Source organism: Apis cerana, linkage group LG1 (assembly GCF_029169275.1).
Source record: "Apis cerana isolate GH-2021 linkage group LG1, AcerK_1.0, whole genome shotgun sequence".
Classification (NCBI taxonomy): domain Eukaryota; kingdom Metazoa; phylum Arthropoda; class Insecta; order Hymenoptera; family Apidae; genus Apis; species Apis cerana.
Window position 1 is genome coordinate 604,446 of NC_083852.1, and position 27,736 is coordinate 632,181.

General features: G+C 47.0%; 1 protein-coding gene and 1 long non-coding RNA gene across 4 annotated transcripts in view; one reads left to right on the forward strand and one right to left on the reverse strand.

The window, feature by feature from the left end:
* The window catches only part of LOC133667075 (uncharacterized), a 93,753-nt gene extending 78,728 nt beyond the window's left edge, over window positions 1-15,025 (forward strand). The window contains exons 3-4 of the long non-coding RNA XR_009832212.1: window positions 79-12,462; window positions 12,613-15,025. This is a non-coding gene — a long non-coding RNA (uncharacterized LOC133667075). The remainder of the gene's footprint in view (window positions 1-78; window positions 12,463-12,612) is intronic.
* LOC107992718 (uncharacterized) overlaps window positions 1-27,736 on the reverse strand; it is a 196,033-nt gene that overhangs the window by 154,579 nt on the left and 13,718 nt on the right. The window contains exon 1 of one of the 3 annotated variants that reach the window (XM_017048759.3): window positions 4,129-4,270. The exons of 1 other annotated variant lie outside the window; for it this stretch is intronic. Coding sequence is in view for 1 of the 2 variants with exons in the window: in XM_062083130.1 (XP_061939114.1) it covers window positions 4,129-4,131 (3 nt within the window). In the remaining variant the exon portion in view is untranslated. Of the gene's footprint in view, window positions 1-4,128; window positions 4,271-27,736 lie in introns of those variants that run through there. One more of the 3 variants, XM_062083130.1, reaches the window with a different exon arrangement.

The following is a 27,736-nucleotide window of genomic DNA, read 5'->3' on the forward strand; positions in this document are numbered from 1 at the left end:
GTATTTGTCATCCGTGTTCCATTTCGATGTACGATACGGTTGCGAATTCATCGGACTACAGTGTTGCATCCATTGCAGAAATCTAATCTGAAGATCTCCGTTATGAATTACAATCGACGAGCAGCAGACGATAGCCACAGGCTAGTCGGGGCTTTCGTGCCATTTTCTGTCAAGTCAGGAGGAACATTCATTCCTGCTCGGATAACGCGAACAGGATCTGGAACGCATCTCGAGTGTCGCCAGGACATTATCGTCCGTCCTTCGAACGCTCGTGACTGCTGCCTACGCAACCGCGACTGCCGCCTGTTCAACCATCCAACGAACAGCCACTTTAATCGTGGAAGAAACCTGGTTTCAACGTTATCCCCCTCTTCTTTTTCTCTTCCTTTTTTGTTTTTTTTTTATCTGACAAATGACCACTACGCCCTCTTCTCGTTAAACATCATTTTCATGCCGGGCGAAAAATGTGCGCGCCAAATTGGCCGAGCGTTCCCTATAGTCGTCGACGTTTAAAAGTAATTAGTAATTCCGTTCAGTCGATCGAAAATTTTCACTTTCGAAAAAAAGAAGAAAGAAAATAAACGGCAGACAATATCGCATTGTTATATTTTGGATATAATTGGACTCGCTTTTTTATTCTACTTTTCATTAACAATTACACATACGTCAGTAATTAATCATCGTAATCAGATCTCAGATAAAACACTTTCCCCCTATGAATACATCGACAAATAATATATATACGACGAACAAAGTCATCTTGATAAGAAAAATGCTACAAATTTCAAAATTGTTCTCGATCCTATCGTATTCTTCTTACCTCGAAGAGATATGAAAATAAGGATAAATGGGAGCCACTGGGATAAGGAAAAAATTCGACTAGAAAAAAAGAAACGTACTCCGGATGGTGCCTACTCCGAACTGTCGTCTTTAATGTTTTAACGAACCGTGCACGTTAAAATGATGTCGCGCACTAGCCGGGACTCGTATAATGCGATTGCACATGCTGCCGATGCACCGACTAGTAATATAGCGATACAGCCAGCCGTCGGCCGACGCGTACACCTTTGTCAGATGCATCCAACCATTCTCCAATGAGAGAACAGCGAAAGATCGTGCCGCGATTCAACCAACAAGATAGTTTGCGTTGTCGATCGAATCCCCTGATCCTGATTATATTAAAATTACCGCTCCGCTTACGACGCGTCCGCCACTACTATGGAAATTTTCCGCTAACGCTTATTGCATTTCGGTGCCTACAGCGACTGGATCATTGGAATATGGAAAAACACAGGATGTCTTCGACGCTTAGATATATTATTTTTTATATACGCATATATAGATAATAATCTCAATTATGAGAGTACGCAAATGAACCGAGTCAAGAGTTGATCTTTGCTTGCTTAATGAGTGCACGGCCACGACTCTTCTTCGACGTATTCCCGTACCAATTGGAAAATTATTCTAATTCACTTCGTTCGCATAAATTATCCTGTATATGTGCGACTGTTTATGAAATAAGTTATCAGATTATGGTGAGAAAGAAACATTTATACACGTGAATTTTACCATCGAAGTCGAGTCGAATCGAGCTACGACTACTTGCGCCTAGTTCTGATCAGTTTCCCGAAGGGTGAAGAGCTCGCGAGCAACGAGTACTGGAGGAAATGATCCAGTGGGAAGGAACGTCGCCGATAGGTTACTCGGGATGCTCGGTGAACAAGGACGGGGTACGTAGTGCCCGCAGATATTAGGTGGAAGGGAAAGGTTTGGTGTGCAGCGAGCGAGCGAGGGTCGATATTAATCTACATCCAACACCGCGGCGAGGGACGGCCAGGCATTCATCATCTTTATTTTAACCACACTACCGACCGGCCGGTATATCTGACTGCGATCTGCACTAATAACATTCGCGTTATGAATGGCGTGCGCGATCCCTGAAACACCGCGAGCATTAATTCGCTAGGCGAAAGCGTATCGAAAATTGCCAACGACCGACGATTGAGGTACTCCTCCATGTGTTGGCGAATAGCTTACTGCCAGGCTACCACGATCAAGTGCAAGAATTCCATGTTTTACGGAGGAAACGAGATTGACAAGATCTTTGGAAGAACTTGCATCGAGTTGAAAGAACGTCTTTTTCGACCGAAGGAAGATGGGAATGATTAATGGCAAATGGCTAATAAATGACAAGAGAGTAAAGAGAAGCAAATATGGGCAAGAAAATTACGCGCGTAAACCTACTTTGGGAAGAAAGCAAAGATTTTAAAAAAACGAACACCTCGGTCGAAACTTTGAATACCAGGCCAGGTTAGAAATATAGGATCGTTAAAAAGGAAACAGATAAACGCCAATTGCCTCGAATCGGGTCGATCTAACAATCATTAATCTGCCGTTATCCGATAGATTCATCGACATTGATAGAAATTTCCGCAGGTCTATAGCGTGGACGTGTGAGCAAGAAAAAAAAAAACAAATAGATTTTCTAAAGTTAGATTCATCACCATGGTGGCAATTAAAAATACGGAGATGCAATTATACATCGTATCGATCCTTCTATCATATTTAACAGGTAACGATCGACCGATCGTCATAAACATGATTTTGTCTATCTATCTTGAACGAATGCGACGATATCGTAATGATGATCCACGTAACACGTTGCTAAGGTATACTATAGTTACGCGAGAAAGGAGAAATATCGATATAGATGAGAGAAATAATCGAACTGGCTACTATCGTGGAAAAGAAACAGGAGGATTCGTCGACCCGTAGTACGAGAAAAGAACGACGCGTTGCCGTGAAGGAAAAAAAAATGGCAGGATAGAGTTGGAAAAGAAACAGCCTAGCTTTGTGACAGAAAAGGAAAGAGAGATAGGGAGAAAGCGACAGAGAAAAAGAGAGCACATGCACAGTGGCGGTTGAACGCGCGCGCAGCTAAATTAGTCCGCAGAAAATCGCGCGATCTATTCTGCCCCGCGGGGCTTTCTTTCCTCGCAGCACCGTGTCCCGAAATAATTGGCAAAAGAAACCACTGGACTGCCTACCATTCCCGACGGACAATGTGAATTATTCGAGTTGGCGGCGTAGGGAGCAGCACGTATGTTACGTCGTCGCCGTCGTCCTCTCCTGTTGGCCGCGTACCGTGATGCGCCACGCCATGTCTAGAGCAAAACGAACAGACGCTATTGAGCAGCCGAGGAAAATCGCTTCCACGCTCTCCATTCAACCGAGAATGCATTAGGGCCCCTAGGGATGAGATGCGACACGCTAGTGGCCAGCAGGAAGCTGGTACGGTGCGCGCGAGTCGCGCTACTTGCGGAATAGAATAGCATGGAGCGCGTTGAACAAATCGAAAATAGCACGGTTCCTGACGATCGGACAAAATAGACCGTGCTGTATACCGTGCAGCCTTCTCTGATCGGCGACGCGTGGCTAGTGTGCCGTGAGGGCGAAGAAAACGATTTACGATCGCTCTTACCTTCTCATAGAACGGAAACTAAATAAAAAAAAAATGGAATTTCTAATCGGTGAAAAAGAGAACTCGATGTATTTTGTTCCTAAAAGAGGTTAGACCTGTTGCTGAATATACGTACTTGAGATGAATCAATATGACGATGGAGGAGTATAAAGGTACGTCGAAAAAACGAAAAAATTAAAGGCGAAACGAAATAATAGATTGAGAAAAAGAAGATTAAGGGATAAGGACATGAAATGCTAATGAATACGAAACGACGCGCGAAAGAATTTTTTTTTTGACGATTTGAGAGTAGAGTATGTATTATGTTTATGTATCACTTCGTTCGAATGTCACGAAAGATAATTTGTTCTGTCTCTCACTGTCTGATCACTATATGAATAATAACAATCGCGTATCACGTTTCCCTTCCTTCATCACTTTGTGTTTATATTTTGCTATACGAATTACGACTACGTTGTATTCGACGCAAATTACGTACGAGAAAAAAAATTATTGTATAGCATTTTATAGCATTCTATATGTATTCACAGTTGTTGAAATTTATTATGCAGCAATTATAATAGAACATGGCCTTATAATCTAATGAAATTTTATCATCCAGATACAATATATTTGGAAATATACAATTAATAAAAATTCAAACATACCATTATGATGTCTCTTTGATGTATCCTTGATGAAACGACAAGATGTCGTACTTCTAATTTTCATTGAATCCTATAAATTTCTCGAATGCTACTAAATTACGTCTTGAAATAACTGCACACAACTTGTATTACTATTAACAATATATTTCACACTATACGATATTAATAAAGTCAAAATTCAAGATAAAACTGCACAGTTTAAACAATCTAAATTTAATTTCACATTTTAACAAACCGACACAGAAAATTCAGAGGTATCGACTTCGACTGATCAGATGATCATGCGCAGTATATATTAACGAAGTATAACTACGCCACCCTATCGTAAACTTCGAAACAACAGGTGCCTATGACGTCACGGTACGTGTATTCCATTTTTCATTGGTTACAAACGACAGTAACTTTGTCTAATCTTTACGTTGATTGGTAAATTTTTAATACTAAATTGTCACAGCTTATATTCCGCAATAGCAGAAATAAATGTACCTAGTGAAATTTTTTCTTCGTGAAAGTGTAATCGTGAGGTTAATCGATTGTCGATGTTTGATATCTGGATTTATATGATAAATAGTAATTATATCACATTCAATTTTACTCTTAATTTTTGCAAAAGAGATAATTTAAATCAGACAAAAATAATTATGAAAATCGGAATATCATCATTTATACTTAAAAAATGAGGTTATCAACACGTTGTTATATATATACATATATATAAAATATTTAGATAATCTATCGCGAATGAATCATGTTGGCTAATAATACGAAATTTAATCGATTACATCACACAATTATGCAATATTATTTTCTGCGATAATATTAAAGGTTAAACATCACAATTATCTCTTCGATTTTTGTGTTTCTCTATTTCGAAATAATAAATATTTATTACACACAGGTGTCTGTGTTATATTTAATCGTATCATTACCGTCCACTGAACGAATGTTACATAATTATGTTTAATAGTTTACTCGATTAGATGAGTGTTGTGCATTTTTTGTGACCATGGATTGAATTTTTTTAACTAGAAATCAAACGCAATAATAGAACATAGTTCGAGGATAACTTTTTGCGAGAGAAGAAAACGATTGAAATAGATCTTCTCACTCACATTCCGCACAGTCATGTTGATCGGTTAATCATCCTGTCTTCGACGCAATTATTCCAAGTAAGTGGAAAATCGATTCAGAAAAATGCGTGCATCATACTTCGGTGTATCATAACTGTAATACGACTCGTTGCTACGATCTGTGAAATATATCGTCAGAATTTTCGAGTACCAATCGTCGATACACGCGCTATCCGTATCTCGCGTGTTCGTATCGTTGATTGGAATTAGATATAATTTTTCAAACCGTAAAATAAACCGTTAGAAACATTAACGAGAAATTCTTCTTCGATAAGTTCAAACACGTTTGTAAACGTTTACATAATAAATATTTACTCGCATCGCCGCGTGCCGAATTATCGATACACCCACCGATTACCGTTTAATTTACGTGACGAGAGGCTTGTAACGCCTGTTTTATTACCTTGGCACTGATTACTCGACCAAGTGCCAAAAGTAATTATTCTTTTCCGAATCTAGTTTATCGAAGCTCGTTCCGATAAAGCGCGTAATGGGGCCGACACATTTCGATTTCAATATCTCTTTTCGAACACGTGAAATTTGAATCCGTTTGAGGAGATAGTTACGTACGTAAGTAGTATAAAATGATATCTCATAAATTAGCTCGGGTTAATGGCACCTTGAGCCAATCAACGAGCATCTCAATTTTATCGAACGATCAAAAACGTCGGGATTATATTATCGCGGCTATAAAAAAAGGAAAAATTTAAAATCGACAACTTGGTGAATAAGCGTGCACCGATCGTAAGCAAACTAGATACTACCATAATTTCATTAAATTTTTTTCTCCGATGCGATTTCTCGATACAGGCGGGAATTTCCCGAGAAAAAAAAAATATGTGTTTGCTTTTCCATTTATCGGATAAAACGCGAAAGGGATAATCATTCCCATTGATAACTAGAAACGGAGATTAAAATATCTCGATTGGAGAACCGGATATCACGGAATTCCGCAACCGGGAGACCAGCGCGAAGATTGCCACGATAGTGGGGAATTTGAAGGTAAAACAACTATTACAGTTTAAGTATAGTACGAATTATCGCTAAAGCGGGAAGGTAGTAACTGTACATCGCACATCAATTCGCGTAACTTTATCGCTAACATTTGTCTTCGTGTTACTATTGTGGGACCAAACTACTGCTTGCACGGAGCAAGCGGATGGAAAATAACAGATGAAAATACGTTTGGTCTTGGACCGGAGGTGGGTAAATTAAATTCGCGCGAGATCGATGCCCCTTTTGATATTTTCCACTTGACAGCGTGTAATGGACTAAAAATACCTAAAAGTAAGTAAGAGCATTTTATCGAAACGTTGCGACGAGCCGTGTCGCCGAGTTCCGCGAAACGTTCCAAAAAACGACGATCCGAGACGCGTTGCCGCCCGATCCATTGATCGCGAAATTTATCATGGTGACGGGAAGCCGCGACGACTAAACGCCATAATTACGTTCGCAACGTGACGCGCCGTTTACACCGACTCAATTTTCGCGCGCCTCGTGCCGATCTCTAAATCATAAATGATTTCAATGCCACGCTCAAATTCTAGGAGCCGTAGCACGTAGCACCAAGACCGATCACCAGTGTAAATTGTGTTTTCTTGAGCGTGGTAGACGTCTCTTACAAAGGGTGCCACGGCAAAACGAGCATTAATCAAATCCATTGCGAGGCAGCCAGCGAGGGACACAAAGGACTAATTAAGATTTCTGCCACCGGTGGTCCCGCTAAAAACTAAGAACCGGCGACCTTGCGCTCGTTATTTAGTGTTGATTTACGATTATTTTCAATGGGCCGCTCTATTATTTTCGTTCCCCTTCTGCTCGCCAAGTCCGTTTTATCCCATCGGCCAAGTCCATCCATCTCCGATACGATCCCCGTATTGGAATCGCTCGTCCGTTCGCACGCGTCCGAAGGAATTGGAAGCCATATTTTTCTAGTCCTGGATAACGGTACCGCAACCGTTTTTTCGAGATAACGCGCACGAAGAAGCCACTGTTATTGGTATCGTACGCCCGATACGGCACAGGCCGAGCGTGCATAATGCGTTAGTGCTAAATTTACGTTCTGGCGACGCGCATCTAGACGCACGTGGGAGGAGTCCGCGCTCACCCTTTCTCTCTCTCTCTCTCTCTCTCTCTTTCCTCCGCTCGATCTTCTCGCCCCGCTTGCGCAAGCTGCCGACGGTGTTGCCACTTGACTGGCGATTTGTTACTCGCAACCATACGCGATGAATAATTGGCGGTGTCACGGTGGCTAGGTGTAAAACGCCGTTTCCACGTTCACGGCGGGGACGGAATCGTTTGCTGCGCGAGCACGGGGGCGTCCCCCGTCCGACCAGACTCGCGTGTCACTTCCAAGACCGAGACGTCGAGGTTAATCAAGCGTCTTCGATAAACCGTGGCCGTATGGTATGCGAATCTAATCGTACGAATCGCGCTAATGAATCACCGGTTCCCTTCGGATGGTCGTCGTTCTCCAGCGAACGCCGGTATAATCTTATTAGAACTGACTACACGGCCGATAAGGAATCGCGATTCAAAGTCGTCTCATTTGTTACCGATTATCCGGCCACGTTCTAATCGAGAACCGTACCATTTCCTTCCATCGAATAAAGTTATCCACCCATTACCGTTTTTATCGAATCGCGAGTTGAAAAGCTCGTCTAATCGTTCTGCCCGCGACCTATCGGTTCGAAAAATCGGCGAAACCAGAATCGGCGCCGCTCCCTCTTACGAACGATGGATAGTTACACGGTGGACGACGGTTGAACGAGAGTTGAACGATAAGCCGACCGGATTATAAAGTCGACGTGTATCGAACGACGTGAATAACGCGAGAATGTTAGGCACCGCGTGGAGGAACACAAACGATACGGTGGATTCGTTTATACGCGAGTTAATAATAATGGGTATGGAGAATAGAGCCGTGTGGAGGAAGAAGGGCCGACTGGTAGTAGCTGAAACGTCCACGAGTCATTAGCCGGGCAAATGGCGTTACGGTAGCCGGAGCACGTGGTATGAGGTATCCTGCTCTCTCCCGCGGTCGCGTCGTAATCAGCTCGCTGTGAAAGCGGACGGAGAAATGCGCGGCCCATTAGGCGAACAACGGCGGCCACTGTTCCTCGACGGAGGCGGCCGTTTCTCCTGATATCGCGGCCGATGTGACCGGCGTTGCAACGCCGACAGAAACGTGATTGGCGAACGGGTGCCGCGCGGTGGAGGTGGCTACGCTTCCATTCCACGCGCTTCCGACGAAACTCATTCACCCGTTTTCACGCGCTTTCAATGAGATGGCAGCGCGCTTCCCGCCTCCGATTCACGGAAACTGCTAACGAAAACCCTCGTTATAAATAGGGAGAGAGAGCCGTACCTCGCCTCGCTTTCGCCAGCCGGGAGGATACTTACTAATGGTCGAATTGTTTGCTGTTTAACGAGCGTTGCGTATTTCCGTCGGCAAACAGCTGCTTCAATTATGAATTATTAACGGGGCATTAAGCATAGGTTGACGCTTCATCTTTCGTAATTAACGTAAGTCAGGAAAGCGTCTAACGCTGCACGTACGAGCAAAGTTATTACATTTCGCAAACAATGAAGAGCCGCTCGAAAAAATATCCTGTTACACTACTAGAAACAGTTTACAGTTATTATTGCTCGTGAGCAAATACGAAAGTATACTCTCCACTAATACGTCTCTTTCTTTCCTTTTCCGGTTCTCCCACGCGCCGTCGACTCGTCCGTTCTCATCCCGATCGGTTCGCCCGGCCCAGGATGAACGTTCCGCGTGGAGGCGAGATCGCCGAGCGACAGGTGGTGTCCTCTCGATCCGTGCGGCCCGAGGAGACGCAACCAATTTCCCCTACATACGTACATACACACACGTATATTCGAGGTGGGATTTTCACGTTCTCGCGCTCTCCAGTCCCCCCTCCACCGCGATCGATGACAGGTTTGCGGTTGTCCTTATAATAGCTGCGCGGCCACGCCGACACGTCGAGAAACCACCGAGAAGCGGGTAACTCGTCACCGCATACGGCGATCTATTTATGCGAGACGTTGCTCTCATACGCGAATCCTATTACCGGTGGCCGTAATGCGCGCGTTTTCGCGGGACGCGCGCGCCCGTTATTTTCGTAGCTCGGCTCACCACCGACCGCCACGATACGACCGATCGGTCGTGCGGGCAGGTGCTGGCACGTTGTTGCGGCCGCAGGTGAGCACGAGAGCCGCGGAATCATCTCTGGCCACGAATTTATTGCCAACGAGGAGAAAGAAATACGCGGAAGTTACGGGAACAAGGACGAAAACGGGAGCCCGATTTTGATGTAGTGTTGGTAATTACGAGAGAGAGAGAGAGAGAGAGAGAGAAGGGGAGGGGGGACGAAATGCGGCGCGGCGGCGGGCGAGATAAGGAAAATTGGGCGAGGATCGATCGGGTATCGATGATGCCGCTAATTTGAAAATATGTACCGGATAATGTATGGACACTTGTTAAGAAATCGTAAATCAGTCCGCTCGGTGTAAAATACGAATACGATCGGCGGTTCCCCGACACGAGCCGAAATTCGCACGTTGTGCCACGTCGGCCGAGTATTAATTATATATATATATATATATACGGGTAGGTAGTGTCGCTTAGAACGATTCAAAAATCCATGAATTTAAAGAATTGATTTAAATTGGAATTTTATACGTTTTTCAAATTGTCAAGTATCGCGATAAATTATTTACTTTTCCTCGACGATCTGGTCTAGAATTGAATCTAGAGAATGGTTACGGTTAATTATGATTCAATCGAGTATAAAGATCGAGCGTAGATTTTGATTTAGTTGTACCTGCCGGATAGGTATTTTTAATCGATAACCGATAATTATTTCCGTTAGTTGAAAAATTGCAATCCAGATCGCATTATTGGATTTTATAGCTCGGAAAAATAAATCATGGAAGCGGAAAAAAGTTTAAGTAGCAAAAAAAGCTCGCGGCTCGAGTTCGTCATCATCGTCACAGCTGCTCATTAGCCTAATGGACGACTGCTGCGACGATACGCTACGCCCATTTCAAGCTGCACTAGTCTTTCGTTCAATCGTGTATTTACATTATTATATCATGCGATCGTGAAATTAACCGATCTTGTTCCAAAAAGTATCCAAGAAGTAAAAATTTCGGAAGTAGAATTCGAAAACAAAATTATCCGGCAATTTAATGGCAATTGATAATCGTGCCGGATGAGCGTCGTTCCTTTCGACTCATTTTCGTGGAAAATATTGTTTCCCTTTCTCTCGAAAAGATGGCAAATTTAGAAAAAAAAAATCCTTACATCATCGTAAAAGAATCCAAAACTAAAAATACTCGTTTCGCTTAAATAGTCGAGCGAGCGAAAATACAGAAGAGACAATGAGTCATAAAGCGCAATTCCCTCCATCCCGAATCCGACGAAGGCATCGTCCTCATCAATGCGATCGTACGGTTGAATCATTCACCACCCACACCTTCCACCGTCCAAGCCGATAAAGAAACGCGAGTCTCGCTAATTGTTACGATGATGGATCGGTGGAAGAGAAATCTTTGTTCTCCCTCGGCGCGCGATGAATTACGCTCGGTGGATGGTCGCGATAGGAATGCCAGTCGGCCAGCTCCGACACGGAATTCTTGTCGCGGGCAAGAAACGGATAAACTCGTTTCTCGTTAGATAACAGATAATCGACGCTGGTTTTCCCGCTTGGTTAATGGGGCCGTGGTGCCCCGTCACGTGTGAACCGAACGACAATGAAGACATCCACACGATCCGGCTTAATCTCAATCTCCCTTTCTCTCTCCACTCGTAATAATCGCGTCATAAACGCGAAACGTTGGTCGATTCACGTTCGTCCCCCTCGACTCCAGCCTCCACTCGCTTCTCTTCCCCGCTTCCTTTGGGAAAAAACGAATCGAACGATCTCCCGTATTATTTATCGCTCGACTTTTTACCCAGCTTATACACTTAATCGGTGGAGGAGGAGCGCGGGCTATTAATCCGCGGGAAGGACAATGGAGATATCATTCCGCGGCAGGGGATCTCGCGCGGGGCGCAATAATAATTTATTAACGTCCCACGCGTAATGCGACGCGTTATCTCGCATCCGCCCACGCGTTCGGCTACCTCTGCGCACCACTGCCACCCCTCGCTGGCCGCCCCGCCCCGCCCCGCCCCGCCCGACACCGCCGGACGGCAGCCGATCGTGTCAGCCGCAATTGTCATTTATCGTCCCGACGATTTACGGTTCCGTTTACACGGAGCGCCGATACCAGGGCGTCCCCGAGTTTCCAGCGATTCATCAGCGCGCGATCGCTCGTATATCCTCGCCTGCGACAGCGCACCACGCCGCAGCTCCTACTTTCTTCCCGCGTATCTCCGTCGAGGTGCACCCACCGCCCCAAACATCCTCCGAGTCCTTTTTTTTCCTCGACCTCTCTCGCCGATGCGATCTCGAAGCCGGGACGAAGAGGACGTATTCTTACGGCGAAGGACGAAAGTAGGTCGAAAGGGAGGAATTTTAAACGGCAGAGTAAATTCTCGTCTCGAATCGATAGAGTCGATCGCGCACGGATACGGAAAGAGTACGTGGTAAGCGAATAATTAAAGGGCTATCGGTTGACACCGGACAATCGAGCCTTGCAATCGAGTTGTAATTACGGCGAAATACAAACAGAGGATCGCATCGGTGGTATTGGAGAAAGAAAGGATCTCGATTATCTCCGCGCGGCGAGCTCGTCCTCCGTAAGTAACGGCGATCGAAGAAAGAGAGAAGCGTAAAAGAGTTGGAGGGAAAAGGAATTCGGGGCAACTTTTCTCGGATTCCGGTTGTGTCGTAATTGTTCAATTCTCCGCGAGGGGCAGTGCAGCGGGTCAGATGAAAGGCGACAGATAGGGCTTCCACGCGGTGGTGGTGGTGGTGGTGGTGGTGGTAGTCGTTCGGTGGACGAGGGGGAAAAAGGAGAAGCTCGAAAATGCACGTAGGCAGATGCCTCATTAACGAACCGCGGCCAGGTAACCAGCGGCTGGTTACGAGTGAGCATTTACACGTGGCAACCTGTTACACGGATATTATGGCAATCCTTATCTACGGCTGGCATGCGGTCCAACGATCTTCCAACACACTTCGCAACACGACTCTACATCTAACGATTTTAAGAATCAAACTTGTAAACGTCGCAAGAGGATCTATGATCGGTAAGATATTATCTCATAAAATTACCCATTACCCTCGCTCTTACACTTAACGCGACGGAAATAGCGATCAAATTCGATGTAATCTGTCGTCGCTTCTAGAACTTTTTCTCGCGTTTTTCTTAGCGTGATTTTTTCAACGCTATCAAACAGGACGTATCAAAAGCTGAGGGGGGGAAAAGAAAAAAGGAAAAGAGAGAAAGAAATTCTTAGAAGTAGGGCAAAGAACGTCTAGCGGTAACATTCGAAACCCACGCTCGATGCAAGCGTTCTTCCGTCTTCCGTCGGCGCACCATGACCCGGAATACCGTGAATCACATCGCGAGAGCTCGAGAAACTTGAAGATCTTCCTCGAGGAGCGACCAGCTCCGCGTGTTTATCCGCGACGATCTTGATAACCGGTGAGTTTCGAGAAGCGTAGCCGGTCCCTGTTCACAGCGTGCGGCCGTATAATCACACCTGACTTTTTCTCATCCGAGGAATTAAGAGCAGGCCAGGGACGACGACCACGTGTCCATGGAAGCGATACCCTTTGGAGCAAAGGGGCCGACCGCGGGCAGGGCGAGGGTGTTGAAACGCTCGTTACTCGTGGAGTGGTGCAAGCGGCCGTGAGTAAGTTCAACGATCAACCGGATTCACGATCCCATTCCGGACGCCCCCCCCCCGCCCTCCGTATCAGATTCTGGGAAGACTCGTTCCGAGTCGTCCTTACGATCGCCTCCTCGCCGTGGAAATCTGTTAGAAACTCCACCTTTTCTCACGCTCCGCGGCGGATAAGCCGCCTCTCCTCGCCCTCGAACGAACATTCCGCGTTTCGACTCGATCCTGGCTCGGCCAGCTGCGACAAGGGCTGGCGTGACGAGATCTAGATAACTCTCGTATAAATTGATTCGTTAATTGGAAATTAGCCAAGGTGGAACAGCTCGATGGCCAGCAGGGATAAATTCATTTTCTCCGAGTTGGGGCGGAATTAGGGGGGAAGAACGAAGGATCCGCCCCCGCGGGGGAATTGGGCTGGTCTCTCTCTCTCTCGACGAGAGGCTGCCGTTCATCGGTCACGTCTTAATCGACGCTTGCCTCTCCGACAGTCGCGCGGTCGGGGGTCCGAGCGTCGAGCGTAACCGAATCGTTGGCCCCTGCCACTCGTCGAACGAAAACGAGAGAGGGGAAGAGAGAGGGGGAGGTATTTAAGAAAAAACGGTCGGAAACGCGGGCCAGGGCAAAGGGCAGGGCCCATCCTCGCTCGTTCTACACGGATCGGCCATCAGCGGCCGAGCGGAGGAAACGGCCGCGCGACTGCGGCCACCTGCGTGCGTTCGATCGGACCGGTCTTCTAATTGACAGGATCGCTGGTTGTAAGTTGCAGGGGTGGGGGGAGGGGTAATTGGCAACGGTGGACGGCGATCGAAGCCGCGATAAATCGATTCACCGCGTTTTGGATTTGAAGAGGAAGAGCGCACGAAATACGCGACGATTCTAACGGCAGATGCGCGATCACCGTGACCGATCGGCTCGATCCATCGATCCCTGTTTCCCTTTCAATTAATTAATTCGAAATAATTAATGGATTTATTGGTCGAAACGAGTGGCAATAAACATGGCGCGGAACACTTCTTACGGTTGCGCACAGGTGTGGATGGTTCGATCGATCTCGGGGCAAGTATTATAAATCCGCGTTCTGGATTCCCGTGGACCGAGGAAGCGGTGGCGAACGAGCCACGGTCGTATATTTCCTCGGCGGATAAGCGTGGGCCCGATTCTGGAACCCACTTATCGCTGCCGCACCGCCTCGTATTATTTAATTAATGAATACTCGATCGGCGCCGATCGACACACGCGGCGATAACTGTTATTACGATTTTTACACGCACGGGTGCCGGGGAATACGTGTCCCCGCGATATCCCCGCGATAACTCGTGCCACGTAGAAATGGAATCGTGGGACCCACTTAAGCCTCCCCTCTTCCTCCTCCCAGAGAGATCTCGAGAGGACGAACCTAATGATTCCCCGAACTCGATTTTCCATTGCTTTCCCTTCGAGCAGTATCGAAGCCGGTTGCGGTCCGTTGCGATCGTTTTAGAAGGAACCGCTAATCGGTGAGAAGTGTCAGTTCGTAAAAGCTGGCCGAGGAACGGCCGCTTAATGGCGTGACTTCTCTCGTTATCTGACTGGAAGACATTTCAATTACCCGGCTTGACAGCCAGAGGTTTCGAGAAGGTAGTCCATCTCGCCGCTACTCCGTGCGGGAGAGGGAGGAATCTTAAGTGGATTAAAATTAATTTTAAAATCGTATTTGAGACGCTTCCAGAGGGAGAGGTCCAGGGGGAAAGGTGTTTACTTATTCGTTATATTGCACCGTGTCCCAAACACGAGAAAGCAAAGATATGAAAAGCGTATCGATCTCGCGGATCGACACTCGTTCCGTTAAAAATTATACGCGATTATAGTTTGGGGATATTATGCGAGTAGAAACGCAACGCGTAATGCAGCTGATCGATAATCGAGGGAAGAGCGTGGCAAGGAGAAGAAACGCGTGTTCCGAGTTGGACGACTTTTATTAACGATCCGGTGGATCCGTGGACGTTGAGAATTCGTACCCGCGGAGTGATTCATTACAAATCCATCCACCGTTCGCTCGGACGTGTGCTCCTCCACTCGTCGAGAATCATCGATATTCCCTTTCCGCCGACTCCTTCGCCCCGTCGGTCGGTGAAATAATAATAATAATAATAATAATAATAATAATCGATAGACGGAGGGGGCGGGGCGGAAGGGTGCCGCCCGCGCGCGACTCGCGTTAATTACACGCGACCATTAGCATTTAAATGGTTTTTTAATTGCGAGTACCGCCGCTATCTCGGCTCCGCGGACGTTTCGTACCTACCAGAGGGAGATCGTACGAAGGGATTTCGAGTGGCGTACGGCCGTTCGTTCTCTCTCGAAACCGGCCATCGCTCGATTATTTATGATTCGCTACGAGATATTAAGCACCGTCAGACCCCCTCGGCCATTTCGAAGAAACTAATCCTCCTCCAAGTGTCGCCTTCCTCTTCCCTCCCTCCTCTCTCTCTCTCTCTCCATCTCCTTCAAACGTACCGCCTGGCCGCGTAGCAAGACCTTGATGACAAATTCAAGTATCCCGGATAGAGTCGGCAGGTGTTTTAAAAACGCGCCTCCACGAGATTCGACATTCCCCGGTGAACTTTCGAAACCCGTATATGATGATGTAACCTCGGGCGTATAATACGCTCGTTTTTATTCATGTATTCTAACGAGCGGGTAAGGTCGAGAGACCATCCAAACTGACCATTTCGCGTGTATATATATATATATATGTATTCGTAAAACGACATGCAAAACCCGCGATCGTTAAAAACTTGGATGACAAAGATGATAGGAGGTTTCGATACTTTTCCATCGTGGCGACATTTGGATGATTTGGAGCATTTGGAACGACACGTTGGTGCCGTTTCCGTTTCCCATTGTTGCGAAATGTGGAGAAGGAGAGCGCGAGCTCGAGGAGAACGGATGCGGGGAAAAAAGAGGAGGAAGAAAAAATACTTGGTATCGGGCACGATCGGGCGCACGTGCGAATTTCGAGGCTCGGAGGAGGCCGAGGTTGAAAATTCCGGATCGCCACGTATTTGCGGCTTATAAATCAACCACGTTTCAACGATCACGTTGTAGCGCGTTCGTTGTGAAGGCGCGTACGTGCGTAACGATCGATGGATTTTCTCCAACGACTAATTAATAGCCAACGAGCAAAGCGTCCGCGCGTTTCTTGCGGGCAGCGCCTATTATCCGGGGCTCGGCACGGATTAACGCGTGCGAACTTTTTGCCAACTCCGCCTCGACGGCCAATCCCTTTCACCCGTATCGATTAACCGCACCTGTCACTCTTTCCTCTTTCCGTAATTCAGAGGAGTGTCTCGTCCTCGTCCGTATCTATCATCGAGCGGAAGATGAGACGCTTCCTCTTTTTCCTTTCTTTCCTTCCTTTTTTTCCAAATCCTTTTCTTTTCCCTTTTCTCCTTTTCTTTTTTTGCCACGTAAACGCACGAGACCGGTTTCGCGCCATTGATTTCTAGCCGATTGTAATCGGGGAATTGCCTTTCTTTATTTGAAATTACGAGCGGCTCTAGTCCAGCGTTTTTGTTTATAGGGACATATAAAGATCTTTCAGCAACTGGTTCGTTGAAAACTGCTCGTAAATATATAATCTTGGATAATTTTTCTAATATATATATATATATTCCCGTGTCTTCATTCTCGATTCGATCCTCGGACGAAAAATTTAATTCCCAATTTAAACTTCCACGCGCTGATAAGAGGCACGCTCGTTCCGCCAATTATCACGCGATAATGAAACTCGCTCTAAACTCGAACAAGATTCGTCACGCTTTAACACACTAAATCGGTAGTAAAATTTCGTTCCAACGATTCGAATCAAATCGAATCCTTATTTCCCGTTATATCGATGATAATTGCGTTACAAAAATTCGTCGTTACACTCGAGCTTTCCTCTTCACTGCCCCTAATTTCGCCGCGAACGGACGAGTTGCGGTAAATATACACGCGTGAGATAACGTCTCGCCGATTTTCACCGTGAGCCGTGAAATCGTGGCCGATATCGTAACGCTTCTAACTTCTTATCTCATCGATTTTCGAGGACACTCGTTGAGACGGGACGAATTACACCCGAGATAAATTCAGTTACTTCGCAACCGAGCAACTCGATCGTCGGCGCGCTACGTAAATATCCTTGTCCGGAGGGACAAACAATCCCTCCGTGGCGGAAAAAACGAAGGAAAACGAAGGAAGAGGTCGATGGAAAAATGGGGACGCGGAGGAATTAGAATCGGAGGAAACCACAGTGTCGGATGGAACGGGAGCAAAAAGGGTGGGCGGACGCGATTGCCCGCGGAGATCGCCGGTGAAATGATGAAAAGTTGAGGGAAGGGAGGGCAGCAGAAGCTAGAATCGAGCCGATCGAACCTGCGAGAAGAAGCTGCTTCGCCTCGTCGTGCACCTTTCCTTCGTGGTGGAGTAAGAGGTATAGTCGAAGAGGAGTGTGAGGAAGAAACGATTGTCGGGTATACAAAAGCTGTGAATTTACGAGTAAAAATTCGAAGCCGAAAGAATCGTGCTTCGAATACATCATGGAATTATCGTAGCTTGATATTTCATCAAGCGCAATAATTCATGATGAATAGGACACACACGTGTAAGCCTTAAACTTGAAAATTTCAATGGGAATATTTCCTTTGTATCTGTCCGCTCAAAGTGCTACTCGTATATGTTAAAAATTACGAAATAGAGGAGCGGTCAAATATATATACATACGATGAAATTTTTCTTTGTTGTAGGCCTTGTTCTCTGATAATGGAGAGGAGGTTCGCGAAGGGGTCAGATTACGCGAGATAATCGCGATATTTACACGACGTCTGATTATCAATCAGACTCTCGAGGAGGTTGCTTCTGAACGGTTGTGCAAATACGAGCGTGCCGGATAAACGGAGGCAATTACGAGAGCGCAACAAAGTACGTAACGAACGGTTAAGTGAACGGTTGGCCAGGATTCATCGATCGGAGCACGGTTGTCGTTGACCCATTCGCGAGAACTGAAATCGAACGAGCTCCGTGCGCACCGTCTTCTTGATCGCGCTATTTACTACTTATTGTCTCTCCTCCTTCGAAGCATCCTCGCGAAACATCTGAAACCGAAGATCGACAACCGATCGATCGAACTTTCGGGGGAGGAAGAGGAGGAGTTCGCCATTAGATGGTGGAAAACGGCAAGATATACAACGATAGTGAGAAGAAAGAAGCAGGTTATCCGCTTTCGACCGATCGCGTTCCCTCGATCATCGTGCCAGAAGAGATACTGTTAAAACGCGCGGCCTCCGCCGTACACCTGTTCTCTCTCTATCCGGCTTCGTTAAATTCGTTATTTCGCAATCCGCACGCGCCTTTCCCGCGGCGCCGCGCGGACGCACGTGCGTCGATGCCGCAACGAACGCCCCGCCGGTCTACGCAACGTCGTCGCGGATAATCAACGGCAGGATACGAATACCTCGGAGCCGGGAAAAAAGCGACCGATAGCTATCTCTCGGCCGACTAAATTGAGGCAATTTTCTGTTGAGACCGGAGCGAATAGACGGTTTTATCGGGATTAATATTTCACCCGACTCGTTTCTTCTCCCTTCTTTTCCTTCCTTCCCCCCTCCCCCTCTGTTTCCAGATCTAATCACCGATCTTGTCACTGCCACCGATTAATTATCCATCTCGATTCAACGCTGCTCTCTCGACCCTTTCGCTAAACGTTCCAATTACACGCTAGCCAGTTTGTCCACCGATCTACATCTTCCGTAATCATCCTTATCCTTGAGCTACGTCGTTTCGTAGGAATCTCTCTCTTCCCCCGTCCATCTCGATCTCGAGTGATTCTTCTACATCATTCTCCGTCATCTATCGATACCGCGGCCGCTTCGAATTGAATTTCCGTCCGTCACCGGTCGCCGCAGCCGATCGCCCCTAAATTTAGAAATAAACGAGTGCCACCGCATATTATTCCTTTGTTCCAACGCTCCTGGAAGATTGCCATCGCGGGCGAGTCGACGAAACAGCGAGCAGGAGACGAAAGCGAACAAGTGGGTATATCGTCCGGGGAGAAAAGAGAACGGGTGCTCCGTTAATAAAGCATCTCCGTTGAGGCGCAAAGCGCCTAACGAGCGTAACGATGGAACGTCGGTGGACCGCGCGTGGCTCGCGCTCGTGCATCACGGCCGTGTGTCGTGAGACGGGCGTGCAAGGGCACGGTATCGCAGCTCGTGCACCTTATGCCCGCTCTCTCGCCACGTAATCTACCCCGGCATCGTTCCGCGCCACATACCGGGTGACTTTTTCCACAGATTCCAACCGAAGATAACCGGTCGGCCTCTAATTGCCGCCGCTCGATCCGTCCGGATTAATCGCTCCGCGTTTAACGACCGTTTCCAAACCCTTGTAAAAATACCTTCCGGCACGCGTCGTTAACAGACGACGACCCTCCTTCCGTATTCGTCCATCGATAATTCTCCTGCCAACTCGCGATAAAAAATATTCGATGGGATATAAATTGTCGGGATATAAATGGAAGCGTGGCAAGGGATTGATTTGGCTCGATAGATGAAAGAGAAGGGCCGAGGCGTGTTCGAATGGGAAAAAAGGAGCAAAAGTAGTAAAAGATTCGTACGCGAACACCCGTTAGACGTGGCTCTCGATTCTTACGGTACGCGGGTTAGGTGTATCTACCTGTCCAAAGCCCCTCCCAGCTCACCTGTAGTTGAAAAAGGGTCAATAGCACAGAGGAGACGGCGCACCGCGAAAGTCTGGACCGGGAACTTGCCTGGAAACATCTGTATCCGGGACAAACGCGACTCGACAATACTTTTGCACCCGTGCCTCGTCGACTCGTGTCCCGACGAATAATTAAAAGAGAAGAGGGAGAGGAAATGATAGCGAGCTGCAAAAATCTAATCGAGAAATGCTCTCTCCTCGCGCGTGTAACGAACGACGCGATCGTCCTTCTCTCCGTGATTTTTCTTCTCTCTTCTTTTTCCGTTTCTTCTTTTGGCCACGTCGAAGGGAAGGGCAGCGTGGAGGTGGAGGAGGAGGAGGAGGGGGAAAGTTGACGATTTTTCGAGATGACACGGCCCGATAATCCGGCCCGATGGAACTGTGGGAAAAGATGAAATCCGTAAATAATGATATGCGTGGATTGCGTAACGGGACGATTGTAGAAAATTCTGTTCGTGGTGAGCTTGAATTACCATAAACATCGAATTATCTTCTCCCTGATTTCTGGACTCTCTTTCAGATAGTCCCCCGATGCCGCGCCGTGGGCAGCGTACAAAATTCTTTCTTTTTCTTCCTTCCTCTCTCCTTTCTTTTTTTTGAAACTCTCGAAGCAACAACGTGCCCATCACCCTTTTACGTCCGCTTGGCTAAAAAAAATCGAAATAATCGAACGCCGTTGTCGATCGGCAACGTTTATCAAACAAAGTTTAATTAAGATACCGTGTTACTTCAATTTGTTGAACTCGATAATCGGGAACTCGATATCGGGCGGAGAAGGAGGTTTGGAATGGTAGAAGCGAGAGGGAATACGAGTCGGCAACTTTGTTGATGGTGAAAAAAATTATTGGCCGCTTTATGACATAATTGTGCGGGTGTTTTTACTTGTACGAGCTTAAATGCCTTCCAAGAACGCCTTCCTCGGAAACTGATTAAATTGGCGTGTAAATAATAAAGATTCCGAAAAATCGGCAAAATCGTTAAATTCTCTTTATTCTCCGCGCTCGATTCGCCTTTTACGTCTTAAAACTTTTTAAAGGGGCGCAAAAAAGGAAGGATAAAATGATTTTAAAATTATCTCGAATTTATTCTCGCTTATTGTTATTAATACTTTTTCGTTTCATTCCAAATTATAATTTCACCGATATCGCGATTTTTCACGACGCAATCGTTCGACGAAAATATATCGTTTTTTAATCGGTTCGTCAGATTTCTTCCAACACCGCTTCGCCGCGATATCGCGTTTGATATAAATTGATACAAGGAGAAGTTGTTAAAGTCGTCTCTTTTCTTTTCTTTTTCTTTTTTTTTGACGCGTCAACGATCCCAGGCTAACGGATCCGCGTACGCATAATGAGTGGCCCGGCCGTTATAACCGAGAGCATAATGGACCTTGACCGAATAAATTAGCGCCTGAAAGTTATCAAATTCGTCACGCCGCGAAAGGAGTAGCTAACAACCTGTAATAACGTTGAGTAACACGCCTGCCGCGGAGTCCGTCCCACGCCTTTTCGAACGGAACGAGACGCGAGATGCGTCGTCCCGATACGACGCGATACGATCGATCCGCACAAAAGGCGCGACGACATCGAACATTCTGGGTCGATGTGATTTTCAGGTCAACCTGTGCGAGGGAGGAGGGGGAGGGAGAGGGGAAGGAGGATTGCGATCATTCTTCCTCCACATGGATTCTCGATTGGAATGTTGCCAAGAATCCGAACGGTTTATCATAATCCAAGTTGCGAGCGATCGATTAAATTTTAATCGCTGTTGCAATTTTAAATCCGATATCCTCCCCTCGATGGAAACAAGACGATACAAAGCGGGGAATGTTGCACGAATTCTAAGCGCAACTTTTATCCTTTCTTTTCCATTCGGAATTCCGCGCAAAAAAAGAAAGATGGACGAGTTCAAAATACCTGAACCATGAAGCAACGGATAATAGTTCGATCGATGAATAGAGGGATCCGAGCGTACGTGGCTCGCTTCCTGCTTTCACCTCGTCCCTCTCTATCCTCCATTCGAGTGTAAAGATACCGTCGGCGAGGGCCACGTGAAACGTGGAATTCTCCGATCTTCGCGTTATAAAGATCCAACGATCCTGGACAAGCATATACACACACGCACACACATGTACACACCTACGTACTTTCTCTTAACGACCGTTTCGCATACCCCGCGAGAAACCAGTCTAACCGATGGAGGAGAACCGCGCAGTCTCTTCGTTTCGGGGGAACCTAATAACAAGCCGAGATGAAACGCGAGAAAAGGCGAAAGGAGCGGTCAAATCGTGCACGTCGGGTTGTAAAAAGCGTCGTTTAGGGTTTACGAAGAGGAAACATAACGGAATCGGCGGCGCGGAGGCCTCCTTCCTCTCCCTCCCCCGGAATACCGAAAGCGCGGACGCCATTTGCCGGAACGGTGCAGTATTTTCTAACGGCACCGGCACTCGCAACAAGTGCACCGAGGGGTCAAGCCCTCGACAGCCAAGAGCCGGAATTGGAAACGAGGAGAGGAAAAAGAAGAAGAAGAACCGATCGATCGACTCACCCTCGTCGATACTAATTCGACTCCCCGTTAACAGGGCTGACGTTAACACGGTTCACTTGATCGGGACAACCGGCCGACTCGTCTGTCCCCCTCCCCCCCTCGACCACCTCGTCATCCACGAGCGGCACGAGATGGTATCGATGCCTTGGGTATATATCGACGCTGCCACGCTCGCCGCGAGTCCTTGAACCAGTGGAAGAAGAGAAGGTGGAAGGTGGAGGTGCGTGCAGCACGCAGCGAGAAAAGCCGCGTTATAACGAACGCACGATCCATCTTGATTTCTTCGGCTCCTTTCACTTTCGACAGTCTCTTCGGTTCCCCGCCTGTGGCTAGGAGCGTATCGCCAACAGGAAAGAGACGAAGCGAAAAGGATAGACGAGTTTAGCTTCGATACGAAACGCGAGAACGAAAGAAAAAAAAAAAGAAAGACGCGATAGATTCTCTCTTCGTCTTAGGAATCTTTAACGGCGAACATTCGAAACGAACGAGAATAGAGAATAAGAACTCGACGGAGAGAAGTTAGAAGATTTCGAGCAGCCGTGTTTTCGCGTCTCTTCGTTCAATTCGACGGGAAGATTATCTCGCCGTAATTCGATGGATTACGATGGATTCGAGATCGAAAGAACGTACCTCTCGCGTTTTTGCTATCTTCAAACGATTATTAAAAAAAAAAAAAAAAAAAATCATTGCCTTCCCTCCCTAATTTTACTCAAGCTCGGTGAGTGAACCGAATTTTCGACAGAAAATTCCTGGCACGGAAGAAGTAAACGATCGTCGCGATAACAGCATTCATTACGACAATACCCGTGGTTACGGGAGGCAGAGCTAGTCTTAGGAGAGGTGTTTTGCTTAAGGCGAGCTCTCGCTCAGTTTCTTGCCTCGACCCCTTCTTCTCGTTCGTTCCCTCGGAATCGATTTACGAGCAAACGCGTGTACACGGCGCATTGCGTCAGTCCGGTGAACAGCGGCGGCACACACCATTACACCGAGAGAGAGAGAAAGCCGCGAAACCTCGGCGCAGCGCCACTTGGACGGCACGTGTGCACACGCACACGCGCGCGCACCATGCATCGCGCCGCTTAGACACGGTTCGCGCAACGCTAGTGTGCACGCGTGCGCACCACTAGACGGGAGGCAAGTGGCCTTACAAGGACGTGCCGCGACACGTACGGTCTGCAACAGCACGAATGCGCCACCGCTAACGCCACTGCGCATAGTCGATTTACATGAACCGCCTTGCGCATGCGCGCTCGCTACCGCCTACCCGCGGCACGCGCACATGCGCGCTCGCCCGAACCTACCTGCAGGAACACTCATCCGCTCTCTCTTCCCTCTCCTTTATTCTTTCGATTATTCCCTCGTGCTCCTATCGCTCTATTTTCCCTTTTCCATCTCCTCGCGCAGCTCTTCTTTTATCTACGACTAACCGTTGTACGATTATCGAGAGCTGCGCTTTTTATGCATTTACGAGATCATCGATCGAGAGGTTAATTAAAAGAGATGAGAGTACAAAATCGAGAGCGGGATTTAATCTCCGCCCAAATGGACGTAATTTTCGCGTGACGCGACGTTTAAATCGTTCGACGATTCCCGATTCTTTTTTAATACCAGTCTGATCGCAATAACACCCGCGCGAAACACTTTTCTTATTTTTACGCCCGGGAGGGAAGAGGAGGGGAGCCTCGGGCGATTAATAAATCGGCCGATCACCGGTGAATCAGCGTATCCGTTACGCGAGATCGTTACTCGTTCCCGAGATGCATAATGAAGTCTTTTCTCTTTAAATGCTTCTCCTCGACTGCCTGTTTCGCTCTTTCTTCCACGGGAGCGATTCCTCAATGAATAAACCGTAAAATTATCGAACTTTCGCGCGATGCTTCGCACGATAAACACAACGTGTCTCTTTCCTTATAAGTTGAAATTTCTTTTTTTTTTTTTACCCGATTTCGTTCGATAGAATCGGACGCCGGGATTCGCGATTGGCGAAACTGCGAACTGAATTGCGTTGCACGAGAGAGCCGAAACGATTTATATCGCGAAATTACTACCCCGTACAGTCACAATGCGATGTGATAAATTAAGCGTTGCGCAGAGCGGCGGCGTACAGGGATTGGCAACACGTGAAAGGACGAATGGTAATTCGAACGTTTCGCGTTATCGGCGCAATCGGAATCGTACGTACTCCTGTCCGTTTCTGTCCCTCGGGCTTTCCTGGTTTTCCAGGGGAAAGCGGCGGGTAATTATTAATGGCCCAATGGTTTCTCCGGCATCGTCCACCGATTGAAAACAATTCAGCGCTACTGTTCACGCTCGAAACGGTGGTCACCTTCGGATTCGGGTAACACGGAAAAAACGGTAACCCGCGTGAAATAGTTAGTAAACGTTGGTACGATAGAATTATAGGAGCATTCAGCTTACGATGCTAATAAAATCGATCGAAATAATGGCTCGGCCAGCCAGAAATGTTCGTTACGTTCCAGTTTCCGATTTCGATCGATAATGCGGAAAAATGCAGAAATTTTTTCCTCCCTCGATTCTCTCAGTTTCTCTCGATTTCAATTCGAATTATCACATTGAATTATCGCATTGTGCAATCTCGAAATCTGTAACGCGGCAACGGCGCTTTTTCTTTTTTCCTCTAAGCAAATTAGTTTTTGTTCCCGGAGAAATTCAATTGTAAACTGCTTATGCCATTTTTCTTTCCTTTTTTCTTTCCTTTTTTTTTTTTTTTGTTTTCTGAAAACGTACGCTTCGCGCGAACGCGCTTGCTCGTTACGTCCCCGTTACGCAAACACGAAAATCAACTTGAAAACCATTAATTTGTTTCGTTCTCCGTATATAACACATTCACCAGGCATTCCCCCGGCTGTGCCAACGTTTAAACAAAGTTAGGCATTCCCGGGCTGAATTTCACAAACGCGCACGCTTATATATAGTCGACAAAGGAATTCTGCGCGTGTCGATACTCGTCTCTTCACCGAACTTGGCGAAAGTATCAACAAAAGTTTCGTCGTTGTTCGAGCATCGCCGATGATCACGATGGAGAGAACAGAAGGAAAAACAAAAAAATCGCAGGAGAATCGCAGAGGTATGATTTTGTAATGTCTTTATACAATTTTTTTTATGCGATCGTGGCAAATGACGGACAGTTTGTGAAAAAAATAATGGCGAGAGTTCGACGACACGACGAAATGATTTTGTAAAATGATTTTGCGAGAAATTATAGGATTTATACTACTCGACGGAATACTGGTTAATACGTTCGCGATACGAGAATCAGATATAAAATTGATGGTTGTAGAAAATACGAGTGGTCGGTTCAAAATACATTTACATGTTATTAATACGTCGTCGAGACGTTAATATCGCAAATAAGAGTTCTTTTCCTTTTTTTTTTTTCAATGTGGCCGATCAGACACGAGTAAATAAGAAGGAAGATAGCAACCGCCCGTAAATATCTCGTCGAGTAGCCGAAAAAACGAACAAATACGCATTCCTTATTATACCGCTCGTCGATATCGACCGTGCAGTTTTGTTTCTGTTCTCGTCGATCGTTATCTGACGGATCATTACCATTATCATTATTGCTCGTCTATCGATTTAAAAATCACATATTCGATCCAAACTCGATCCATTACCAGCCACTTGTCCAACCGCCTTGCCGAAGTTTCATTCGGTTTCAATCGGACGATTAATAATAAGTTAAACAAATTAACCACCGTGAGAATTGTACAGAAAAATTTTGGCGTACACGCGCCTTTGTCTCTTCCATCATCGATATCGCAACACACTCTACGAGATGCTTCTGGCATTCGCTCAAAATCACATTTATTAAGCGGGATGATGAAAGACTCGACCGTGATTAAGAGTATTACCAGGTAGCGTCGATGCCACCCACGAGCCTCGATCAACTTCGTCTCGTCCCTATTTCCATAGGAAGGGCAATTTAAATTTCTTTCGCTGAAAATTTCAACGAGCCATCGTAATAGAATTTTAGAATAAAAAAAAAAACAAAACTCCCACGATTCTTAACGAGACTCCACTTAACTCCGCTTACGTAGATTTGAACAGATTTTGGATAATCTAACCCGTCGAGGTTAAAGACTCGGTTTCAAATTCATCCTCGTAAACGCATTACGTAGTCGATATCGAAAGCTGGGCTTCGTAGAATGACGCGCAACCAGTTGTCGGGCGCATATAATAGGGCGCACGGTCGAGATCGCAGGTGGTGAAGCCGCGCGAAATTGAAATTGATTCCGCATCGGTAATAAGGGGCTCCCCGGAGCACAGGGTTCCGTGCGTTACGAGCAAAGTACACGGCCCGAGGTCGTCCGAGCCGAGCTGCCTGCGTGTGAACACGCGTGCACATCCATCCAACGAGCCGATCGGTGCACCTCTTGTCGTAACTCGTTTCTTCCGCCACCTGATCCATCTTCACGCGGTCATTCATATAACTATACAACGTCGAACCGGCTCTTTCGTTTCTCCAGCCTCCCCCGATTTTCTTTCTCACCGTTTTCTTCCTCTTCGTAGGGATAGAAAAATTCGAACGATGACTCGGGCCGAATGCAAATGCGCGCGTGTCTGAAAGAGTCGTCGCGGTTCTCACGGGTAAGAGGAGAGGCGGGGTCCCTCTCGGGTGAACCATTAACTTCGAAATCTTGGATTTACGGCCGGTTTCTTCGCCGTTTCAACTTTAACGCGTGCGAACAATGGCCGCCCACGCCAGCCATTATATTTATTCGCCGGTCCACCCGTATAAGTAACCGCGTATAAGTATCCCTGTCCACAGACGCGCCGCATCCCTCCGCGGCCATAAACCTTCCACGGTGCACCTTTCTCGCCGCGCGAGAGCCGAGGCAGAAAGGATGCGCGCGCATCGACCACCGCGTCAACTGTCGCGCGAATCGCCGTCCGTCCGCCGCCAGCTTTTAACCAGCCGGCCGCTTTGCGCTGTGCTCGAGAGTTATCGGCACGGAGCCGATACAAACCGGTGTCCGGTTACTACAATGTGTACGAGCTGTGCGTATATCCTTTTCCTTTCTTTTTCTCCTTATTCACGACCAAACCGAAGAAGCTCCTTCTCGAAATAAGATTCTTTCCACGAGTCGGTCGGATTGGCTGGAAACGTCTCGGTCCCGTCTCCGAGATGCGGCGGCGCAAACGGGAACGGGCAAAACGCCCCCGTTTCATTGTCTAACACGGGGCCACGACGGAATACAATACTCGCGGCTGCCTAACATGAATAAATGTATTTACGATTTGACGTAGGTGTGCCCGCATACCCGGCCTCGGCAAAAAATCGAAACGAGGCCCCGTGGTCGGAGACCTCCTCCTCCTCCTCTACCTCCTTCTCCTCGAGAGGAAACTGCGCAGGTGGAAGACTAGGAGG